This window comes from Coregonus clupeaformis, chromosome 5, assembly GCF_020615455.1.
Source record: "Coregonus clupeaformis isolate EN_2021a chromosome 5, ASM2061545v1, whole genome shotgun sequence".
NCBI lineage: Eukaryota > Metazoa > Chordata > Actinopteri > Salmoniformes > Salmonidae > Coregonus > Coregonus clupeaformis.
In genome coordinates, this window is record NC_059196.1 from 8,620,868 (window position 1) to 8,632,484 (window position 11,617).

General features: G+C 42.9%; 1 protein-coding gene across 1 annotated transcript; it reads left to right on the top strand.

The window, feature by feature from the left end:
* Positions 1-621: 621 nt before the first annotated feature.
* LOC121556923 (ankyrin repeat and protein kinase domain-containing protein 1-like) lies at positions 622-10,782 on the top strand. Its single transcript, XM_041870809.2, has 8 exons — positions 622-887; positions 1,173-1,455; positions 1,670-1,821; positions 3,569-3,627; positions 3,816-3,971; positions 8,066-8,178; positions 8,588-8,618; positions 9,039-10,782. Exons 1-8 carry the CDS (start codon positions 703-705, stop codon positions 10,307-10,309), a joined length of 2,250 nt encoding a protein of 749 aa, XP_041726743.2. The 5' UTR covers positions 622-702; the 3' UTR covers positions 10,310-10,782.
* Positions 10,783-11,617: the final 835 nt, after the last annotated feature.

Sequence of the window (11,617 nt, forward strand, 5' to 3'; positions counted from 1 at the left end):
GCAGTTGGAGGCTACGGAAGGAGTGTTGTATGGCGTTGAAGCTCGTTTGGAGGTTTGTTAACACAGTGTCCAATGAAGGGCCAGATGTATACAAAATGGTGTCGTCCGCATAGAGGTGGATCCGAGCGTCACCAGCAGCAAGAGAAACATCATTGATATACACAGAGAATAGAGTCGGCCCGAGAATTGAACCCTGTGGCACCCCCATAGAGACTGCCAGAGGTCCAGACAACAGGCCCTCCGATTTGACACATTGAACTCTATCTGAGAAGTAGTTGGTGAACCAGGCAAGGCAGTCATTTGAGAAACCAAGGCTATAATTTAATTGTATATATTTTTTTTATACTTCAAGGGGTCTTAAAATTCTAAATCAAATAGCAAAATGATCCCCCAGGTATCAGAGCTATAACAAATTAGGCTGGCATATCAGGTTTCCTTCCTGCTCTCTGATGTGAACCTAAGCAATTTTCTTGGCAGGCAGTGCAGTGGAAACCGGTCTTGTTACATTGCTATGCAAACGAGCAGTGACATGGCTCCTCCCACGACCTACAGTTAACCACATTGGAGTCTTAGACACAGTCTTAGGCTGCCTCAGTACTTGTCTACCCACTTCATGGACAAGGGAGACCCCACGGAGAAATTCCTCTGAGTTTGTGTGACATTAGAGATGGTGTTGTGACACACAGGAGGAGCTCTGCCCCCATGGATCCTGTTGACGGGGCCCTGGAGAAGTTCAGGATCTTCAAGAAGGATGACTTTGAGGCTGACTGGATTAAGGTGACGGAACGCAGCTTTGGCCAGGTCTACAGAGTGAAACTCAAGCTTTGGAGGGAAAAGTGTGCCCTGAAAAGCTTCGATACCACCCTTACTGGCACCAGTTTCTACAGGTATGGTTAATGTGGCTTTATTTGAGGCCTAGAAGATATACTCTAGAACAGAGCAGACATTTCACCCAATAAATCACGTAATTTAATTGCCAGTTTTTAATGGAATAACACACATTTGGGTGTTTGGATAATTAGCAGTTAGCAGTCGTGGTCTAAATACTGGGAAAATAAATGTGTTAGATTAGAAAGGTTGAAAGTGACGACAAAAACCTTGTTGCTGAGGCTGCTCAGGTGTGGAAAAAACCTGTAAACTCCCCCTTACACTCGTCTTTTCTTTCTTTGTAGGAGAATGATAGAGGAGGCATCCAAGATGGAGAAAGTGACATTCAAGTACATTGTGTCCGTCTACGGGGTGTGTAATGACCCTCCCGCCATGGTGATGGAGTACATGAGTAATGGCTCCCTGGATCATCTCCTTACCAGCCACATGTTGATGTGGCCCAAGAAGTTCCAGATGATTCACGAGGCCACCATGGGCATGAACTTCCTTCACAGCATGAACCCTCCACTTCTCCACCTGAACCTGAAGCCTTCAAACATCCTTCTAGACGATCACCTCCACATCAAGGTGAGAATAGCTCCACAGAGACGCTGGTATGCCGTTAAAGCAGCTATTACTGTTTAAAAAGTGTAATGAGTGAGACGAGGGTCGTTAATGATATCTAGACTCCTTTTTTAATTAGGCATGCAAACATTAAAAAGTGTAGGGTTATATTTGAATAAGAGTTCAGTGGTATGTACACATTAATGATTATCTGTCTGAAGAAAATGTCCCTCCAAAGATTTCAGATTTTGGCTTAATTAAGTGGGAGGAGGCTGGGCGCAAGAAGGAATTCATTGAAAATTTGACTGCGAGAGGAAGCATTTGCTACATACCTCCAGAGGCGTTCACCCTGTGCCCTGAGCATCCAGGAACCAAGTTTGATGTTTACAGGTGAGGTAGTTGCCAAGGGCCAATTCCTACAAACTCACACATAGGCCCACTATAGAACTGTGTCAATAGGCTAGTTTTCTCTCTCTTTGTAATAGAACAATTATGAGTTACTAACTAAGATATTTGAATAATTTATTCAGTTTTTGTTCCTAAAGTCGTAGATATTTTCAATATCGTTTCTAATGAGGTATTATCTTTGATAATGTAATTTAGATTTAATGTACACTGAACACAAATATAAATGCAACATGCAAAGTGTTGGTCCCGTGTTTCATGAGCAGAAATAAAAGATCCCAGAAATGTTCCATATGCACAAATGTTCCATATGCTCAAATTTTGTGCACAAATTTGTTTACATCCCTGTTAGTGAGCATTTCTCCTTTGCCAAGATAATCCATCCACCTGACAAGAAGCTGATTAAACAACATGATCATTACACAGGTGCACCTTATGCTGGGGACAATAAAAGTCCACTGTAAAATGTGCAGTTTTGTCACACAACGCAATGCCACAGATGTCTTAAATTTTGAGGGAACGTGCAATTGGCATGCTGACAGCAGGAATGTCCACCAGAGCTGTTGCCAGATAATTGAATGTTCACTTCTCTACCATAAGCCAGCTCCAATGTCGTTTTAGAGAAAGTGGCAGTATGTCCAACCGGCCTCACAAATGCAGACCTCGTGTAACCACGCCAACCCATCCCGCCCACATCCGGCTTCTTCACCTTCGGGATCATCTGATACCAGCCACTCGGACAGCTGATGAAACTGTGGGTTTGCACAACCGAATAATTTCTGCACAAACTGTCAGAAACCGTCTCAGGGAAGCTCATCTGCATGTTCGTCGTTTTCACCAGGGTCTTAACTTGACTGCAGTTCGGCGTTGTAATGGACTTCAGTGGGCAAATGCTCACCTATGATGGCCACTGGCACGCTGGAGAAGTGCGCTCTTCACGGATTAATCCCGGTTTCAACTGTACATGGCAGATGGTGTGTATGGCGTCGTATGGGCGAGCGGTTTGCTGATGTCAACGTTGTGAACAGAGTGCCCCATGGTGGCGGTGGGGTTATGGTATGGGCAGGCATATCTACGGACAACGAACACAATTGCATTTTATCGATGGCAATTTGAATGGACAGAGATACCGTGACAAGATCATGAGGCCAATTGTCGTTCCATTAATCTCATGTCACAAGGACCTGTACACAATTCCTGGAAGCTGAACATTTCTGAGTTCTTCCATGGCCTGCATACTCACCAGATATGTCACCCATTGAGCATATTTGGGATGCTCTAGATTGACGTGTGCGACAGTGTGTTCCAGTTCCCGCCAATCTCCAGCAACATCGCACAGCCGTTGAAGAGGAGAGGGACAACATTCCACAGGCGACAATCAACATCCTGATCAACTCTATGCGAAGGAGATGTGTCGTGCTGCATGATGGTGGTCACACCAGATACTGACTAGTTTTCTAATCCACGCCCCTACTTAAAATTGTTTTGTTATCTTCCACCGACAGATGCATGTCTGTATTCCCAGTCATGTGAAATCCATAGATTAGGGCCTAATAAATATATTTCAATTGACTGATTTCCTTATATGAACTGTAACTCAGTAAAATCTTTAAAATGATTGCAAGTTGCGTTTATATTTTTCTTCAGTGTAATTAGATACATGGGGAAAGAACCACATTGAAGTTGTCCTGTCCGGTCAGAGTGGTCTTTAGTGTTTCTTGTTTTAATTTAGCTTCTCTATTGTGATGTGGGAAATCCTGACCCAGAAGAAACCTTATCAAGGTGGGAAACGTGAGTAGCGGTAATGCATTCTGATTAAAGTATCAGATATATATTTTAAATCGAATCACAGACACGGTAGTGTTTGACAAAGTTCAGGTAGTTAAACTATACAAGCTTATAATCACATTTTACATTGAGAGTTCATTTTTTAAAAATCATTTCTCATCTGAACGAACATGTAACTTCCTGTGACACAGGAAGCAGTACAATGACAGTGCTGATGAAGGTGTCATCAGGTAGAAGGCCAGGCTTGGAAAAGATCCCTGATGACAAGCCACACGAATGTGAGCAGATGATCACAATAATGCAACGGTGCTGGAATCAGGATCCCAGAGAGAGGCCAGATTTCTCAGGTAACACTTCATCTGATTCCAGATCTGTTTGTGCTGTAAAATACTGTAGAATAGAATAGATACGTTATTGTCCATTTGGCTCAAAATACAATTAGTCTTCTGCCTTTTTCCCAACCTCAGACACACCCACATGTTGAGAGGCACAGGGTTAGCCACGGTGCAGTGCAAGATGGAGAGATATTTTGGGGGCTAAGTGGTTTACTCAATGGCACAATGGTAATGATCTGACACCAGCAGTCCTCCACAATTTTCCATCGCCCGGCCTGGAACCTTTGGTTACTGGTCCACCTCTGGGACTACCGCCAACCAACTCTTATGGTCATTGTCATCAATGCCAGACATTCGAAAATATCTTAGATTAGGTTAGATAACATTGTGTATCCCTCTCCATACCCAACAGCAAACAACAACGAAACAAACCTATCTTCGAGACAACAAAAGGGGGAGAATAGTCTCCCCTTGCTATAATCAGAAACAGTATAGAAACAGAATGGCCACCACTTTGTAATCAGAAAAAGTCAAGAAAAAAATTATTATTCTTGTCTCCAAGTGCCATAGGCTTCCCTTTTCAAAGAAAAATAATCATTTTAAGCGCATAGCTATACACATTACCCATGTGATCGCTCCAGTGCATTGTTTCTTCAAAACAAGGCAAGCCCATCTGTTGGAGAACGACACAATATGGCTGAACATGTTGTGTGGACTTTGTTCAGTAAATTATTGGCTGATCTTACACTGGCTGAGGCCAGATCCTCAGACGGGTTGCAAAGGGAGGGGGTATTACTGATAACTTTACCAGTAAACTACCAGAATTTTGGTAACTTTCAAGGATGTAATGGAATTTTAATCACATGACATCTAGTGGCCTTTTTGGGTACTTTAGATTATCACAGGTGTCTTTAATTATCTCTGGCCCACTGGGCGACCTTACAGTTCCTTGCAAAAGTATTCATCCCCATTGGCGTTTTTCCTATTTTGTTGCATTACAACCTGTAATTTGATTTTTATTTGGATTTCATGTAATGGACATACACAAAATAGTCCAAATTAATTAGTGAAATGAAAAAAATTACTTATTTCAAAAAAGTCTAAAAAATTAATAACGGAAAAGTGGTGCGTGCATATGTATTCAGCCCCTTTGCTATGAAGCCCCTAAATAAGATCTGGTGCAACCAATTACCTTCAGAAGTCACATAATTAGTTAAATAAAGTCCACCTGTGTGCAATCTAAGTGTCATATGATCTGTCACATGATCTCAGTATAAATACACCTGTTCTGAAAGGCCCCAGAGTATGCAACACCACTAAGCAAGGTGCACCACCAAGCAAGCGGCACCATGAAGAACAAGGAGCTCTCCAAACAGGTCAGGGACAAAGTTGTGGAGAAGTACAGATCAGGGTTGGGTTATAAAAAAATATCAGAAACTTTGAACATCCCACGGAGCACAATTAAATCCAATATTAAAAAATGGAAAGAATATGGCACCACAACAAACCTGCCTAGAGAGGGTCGCCCACCAAAACTCACGGACCAAGCGAGGAGGGAATTAATCAGAGAGGCAACAAAGAGACGAAAGATAACCCTGAAGGAGCTGCAAAGCTCCACAGCGGAGATTGGCGTATCTGTCCATAGGACCACTTTAAGCCGTATACTCCACAGAGCTGGGCTTTAAGGAAGAGTCTCCAGAAAAAAGCCATTGCTTAAAGAAAGAATAAGCAAACACGTTTGGTGTTTGTCAAAAGGCATGTGGGAGACTCCCCAAACATATGGAAGAAGGTACTCTGGTCAGATGAGACTAAAATTGAGCTTTTGGGCCATCAAGGAAAACGCTATGTCTGGCGCAAACCCAACACCTCTCATCACCCCGAGAACACCATCCCCACAGTGAAGCATGGTGGTGGCAGCATCATGCTGTGGGGATGTTTTTCATCGGCAGGGACTGGGAAACTGGTCAGAATTGAAGGAATGATGGATGGCGCTGAATACAGGGAAATTCTTGAGGGGAAACCTGTTTCAGTCTTCCAGAGATTTGAGACTGGGACAGAGGTTCACCTTCCAGCAAGACAATGACCCTAAGCATACTGCTAAAGCAACACTTGAGTGGTTTAAGGGGAAACATTTAAATGTCTTGGAATGGCCTAGTCAAAGCCCAGACCTCAATCCAATTGAGAATCTGTGGTATGACTTAAAGATTGCTGTACACCAGCAGAACCCATCCAACTTGAAGGAGCTGGAGCAGTTTTGCCTTGAAGAATGGGCAAAAATTCCAGTGGCTAGATGTGCTAAGCTTATAGAGAGACACCCCAAGAGACTTGCAGCTGTAATTGCTGCAAAAGGTGTCTCTACAAAGTATTGACTTTGGGGGGTTGAATAGTTATGCATGCTCAAGTTTTCTGTTTTTTCTTTGTCGTATTTCTTGTTTGTCTTCAAAGTGGTAGGCATGTTGTGTAAATCAAATGATACAAGCCCCCCCAAAATCTATTTTAATTCCAGGTTGTAAGGCAACAAAATAGGAAAAATGCCAAGGGTGGTGAATTCTTGCAAGCCACTGTATCTGTCCCACTATTGTTTGTGGAGCTATGCTCTGATGAAGGTCGACTGACTGAAAGCTTAGTCTCTATTAAAATAAATGTGCATCTGACTGGAAGTTTCTCCAGTTTTGCATTTTGTCTCCAGCACCTTCACTATTTGGTTTTGGGTGTGTGGTAGATTCTGCCTATTTATCTACATGGAATTTTCATCACATGTAAAATATATAACATAATAAAATAAGATGATTTTAAAATAAAAAATTGAATGACAAAGCTGTAAAACATTATCCTAAATATAACCCATCAACTTGAAAACCATTGGTGTGTTTCATCATGAAATATCCTTTATATTTTTACACACTTTTATTTATTTTACTATGTCAATATGTCTTTGTTGTACATGTTTTGGGGCCAAACTGGTTGAAGTGAAAAAAAGTAAAGAGTTGGAAGAGTTGCAGAGTTAATTGAAAATAATGCCATTGTTAATTAGATGCTTTTTTCATTAATTAGGCTATTTTCTCTTGAACCATATGGTCTATCTACTAGACACAGATGAATGAATATTTTATATGAATACATTAGTAAAAATGTACAAAGTTACCATAGATTGCCATAGATGACCTGTTAATTACCAAAATTACAGAAAATTACAGTCACTTTGGTAAATTAGCGGTAGTTTATTTACCAAGTCTCAGACATCACTCAGACCTGAATTGCACAGCCCTCAGTAACTCTGCATCTGTTTCTGCATAAAGATCATAATTATCCTGTCCAGGGCTTGTACACTGTCAGCTTTCTGATTGTAGACTTTGAGGAGACTCAGAGAGACTTGGAGAGCACATGCTCTGCGCAATATAATGCTCACTAATGTTAGATGCCTTATTGTAATATTCTAAAATTAACTCAGATAAGATTGGATAATTTACAAGAGCTGCAGGTCACCTAGGCAAGCAATTAAGGCAAAGGATTAAAGTGCCATGTTAATGAATACTAATGAACACCATATGTATGCATACACTGCCGCATCGAAATTAGCAACATTACTAAGCAATTTTCCGGTCGTGTAAGCATATCGGTAAGATCTGATTTATGCAACAAACTTTGTTTCAACCACAATTTGATTAGCTGCATTATCATCCCCCCCTCTATTGAGCCAGTAGGCCTATATATTCCATATTACAGCATTATTAAGCATAAGAATAGGTTATTTGCATTCTATTTCACATGTCATAAAATGGACACCTTAAATCTGTATGACCAAAAGTTTCCATTTGTTTCAGGGTAATTTTTCTTATCTTCAGTGCCCTTGAATATTGTGTTGACCACAGCAGTTACTGTACATTATGAAAAGTTTTCATTAAACTATAGTGCCTCATGGATTTTACAATCTGTTTTTCCCAAGATCGAAAACACTCATGTTTGAACAGAATTCTAAATAAATATCATACAGTATTCACACTTGTACACATCTTGTTAACACTCTGAGCATGACAGATGCATGCAGTGCATCAATCAAATCCCTCTGAATTTGAGAATCTGTTTGTCTGTTTGTTTATTTCCAGACACTGTTCGAAAGACAGAAGCTCTGATCGACGTCCTGGGAATAGGTGGATGTAGCAACGGGGATAATACACACAAACCTGATTATACCATGCTGTCGCCCAGCTGCAGAAGAGTAAGTGCTCAGTGCTGCATCCTCCATCAATGTTGAGATAACAGATCCAGCATCCACCATCATTGTTGAGACAACATATACAAAGCTCTCTCTGTCTCTGTCTCTCTCTCTCTCTCTCATGGTTTGCTCTCCCATGTGTGAATGTATGTAAAAGAAGACATTGATAATGCCAAATGTATCTTTGTATAATGTATGCATCTTATAAACAGTTCTCCTTAGCTCCGATCACATGTTCATCTGGTGCATCTCCAATATATGGGACAGAAAATGTTTTGCAGAATATCAATAGCTAACTGTTGTTACATATCAAGGTGATAAATAACTACTCCATTAATAACAACATTAGCTTGTTGATGTGCTGCTATTATGATGACTACCATTAACACTTTTTCATTATATCTCCATTAAGAAATCCACGTGCTCACTTGCCAACCCTCCAGGTGAGTACATGGGGAAAACGAATGTTCAGTGTGTCGCAGTGCCTCTAGGGCTGACATTTAAAATGCAATTCTACCAAGTGTTTTTCACATATGGAACTGGAGAAGGAAATGTGGTACTAATTAGAGAAATTGACAAAAAGCTGTCCCTTTGGATCATGTGGAAAAAATGGTTATTTAGCTCTGGCTCTTAGATGTGGGACAAAACAACAAGTGTACAAAATGCATTGGAGGAAAGCATTGTCTCTTGTCCAACTTGTATGCAAATGCATGCACACTTCAATAAACCATGGCTACTGCCACACTCAAATGAGGCAGCAGACATATTGCTATACTTTATTAGATTGATTTGCAACTTTTTGCATTGGCAGTACCTCTGCCTCTGTGTCTTATCTGGTATATGTTGCATTTCTACATTCACAGACATGAGCAACACCAGGGATGACATTCTCAATCTTCTATCAAGGAAAGACTTTGTACATTTCAGACAGGCGCTTAGGAAGGAGCATGTGTCTATGCTCTTCAAAGACAACAACACTCTCCTCCACTACACGGTGGTTAGTGGTGACACGGAGAGTGTGAAGCATGTCTTGAGTCTTGGTGCGGAGGTAAACTCACAGAGCGTCAGAGGATACACCCCTCTCATTGTGGCTGCGCTCCACAAGTTCCACGAGATATGCTCCTTACTGACGGAGCACAAGGCGGATGTTAAACTTGGAGATGGGGACCAGTGGACTCCTCTACACTTCGCCGCTCAAAGCGGCGACAACAGAGTCGTCTGTCTGCTACTGGACAGTGGCGCCCAGCCTAGCGTTAAGGAGAAAGCCGGGTGGACGCCGCTTCACCTGGCCGCTCAGAACGGCCACGAGAACATTGTGCGTCTCCTCCTGAAGCGGCTGGGGAGCGCCGACGAGCGCGAGGAGCTCCACGGGAGGACGGCGCTCCACGTGGCGAGCGTGTACGGCCACCTCGTCATCGCCAAGCTCTTGCTCAGTAAGGGAGTTGACCCCAACGGGACGGACCACTCCCTGACCACCGCTCTACACCTGGCAGCCGAGGAGGGCCACAACAGGGTGGCCAGGCAGCTGGTGACAGCTGGAGCCGATGTCAACTCCCTGGACAGCCGGCACTACACCCCTTTACACTTCGCCGCCCTCAAGGGACACACAGGCATCTGCAGGCTGCTGTTGGACAACAGTGCGAATCCCGACCCCAGGACCCTCCAGGGTTGGACGCCCATGCACTTGGCGGCGCTGAAGGGCCACGCGGCCACCGTGCTAGAACTGGAAGCCCACCAGGGCTCTGTGGACCCGCCAGGGAAGGGCGGCTGGACGCCCCTCCACTTGGCCTGCCACCATGGGCAAGAGGAAGTGGTGTCCAAGCTGCTGTCGGCCAAGGCCGATCCCAACGTGGCAGAGGATAGCGGCTGGACGGCGCTCCACTTGGCGTGTAACAGCGGCCTTTTCCCCAGCGTGCTCCACCTCATCTTGCATCAGGCCAACGTCAATGCTCAGAACAAGAGAAAGGCCACCCCGTTACACCTGGCTGCCCAGAACGGCAGCATTCCCATTATCAAAGCCCTGCTATTGAATGGGGCAGAGAGGTTTAATAAGGACTCGACAGGCTGCACAGCCCTATCCCTGGCCAGGAAGTGTCAGAAAGAGGAGATAGTGCAGCTACTGGAGGACATTTAGTGAGCCTTTCACACTACTGTGCCGAACCGAGCCGCCCCATACCAAGCTGTACTGAGCTGAACTGAGCCGAGCCAAACAAAGCTGTACTGAGCTGGCCTGGTTACATATCCACCATTGTTGCTGGAACTGTGCTAAAAATAATAATGTGAGAAGAAACTATCCAAGCCAGTACAATTTGGTTCGGATTGGCAAGATAGTTTAAAAAGGGTACTAGAAAGCCAACAACGACATGTTGAAATATAACTCTGGACAGCGTAACACTGACTAAGAAGTACAGTACATCACTGTTGGGAAGAGTGTATTGATTCTCTCTACTGATTTATGTCTCTACGGTATCTACACTGTAGTTAGGAATGTTATTATGAATGCTCAATATTATATTGTTATGTTAATTTAAATCGTTTAATTATTGTTCCAGTGCTCAAGGATGACCTTACTATCTGTTGTCAACATCTATAAATATGTAATTTTGACTCTGACCATGAGTGGATTATTAAATAATGTATTATTCTCTGCACTGTGGTGACCAACCAAGAGCACTATATCTTGTGCAGGACTAAGCTGCCATGTTGACACATTATATTGAATAGAACTGAAATGCATTGAGAAATATATTTACACATACTTATGTTCTCATGGCCATGGCACAGGTGACCAAACAAACTATTTTTTTTTTAAATACTCTAGCATAGCAGCCATGTATATCACAGAAAAACACATGTAGTCGGCTAGTACTTATACCATTTTTTGTCATTTAGCAGACACTCTTATCCAGAGCGACTTACAGGAGCAATTAGGGTTAAGTGCCTTGCTCAAAGGTACATCGACAGATTTTTCTCCTAGTCGGCTCAGGGATTAGAACCAGCGATCTTTCGATTACTGGCACTACGCTCTTAACCACTAAGCTACCTGCCGCCCTATCATATCAGATCTGTTCGACCTACTGTAGTTAATGCTTCACTGACAGGTGGAAGTGAACCGAAACCTGTGTGCAATGTTTTTGAAACGTTCCCACAACGTTTATCTCACCAGTGAGGAATGATATCAATGTGAAACATTCTAATCACTCTCACTGCCACCATCTCCCTGAGAAGATAACTGGTTTGACAGCATTTCTCTCTCCCCAAACCGCTTCTCCCTGGTCTGCAGGATTTGATAAACACTCCTCATTCATAAAAGAGTGTGTGCCACTCCCATCCACATTAGTTGACAGCAGACCTCCTGAAAAATTGAACTCATCTTCACCATCTAATCAAAGTTAGTCTGAATCAATGGCTCCGGCACAACCTTTTACACCCACAGTGACAC

Coding starts and splice junctions, on each gene's coding strand:
- LOC121556923 (XM_041870809.2), top strand. CDS start 703: ATGGATCCTGTTGACGGGGCCCTGGAGAAGTTCAGGATCTTCAAGAAG. Junction 3,628..3,815: donor ACCTTATCAAGGTGGGAAAC/GTGAGTAGCGGT, acceptor CCTGTGACACAG/GAAGCAGTACAATGACAGTG. Junction 8,619..9,038: donor CTCACTTGCCAACCCTCCAG/GTGAGTACATGG, acceptor CTACATTCACAG/ACATGAGCAACACCAGGGAT.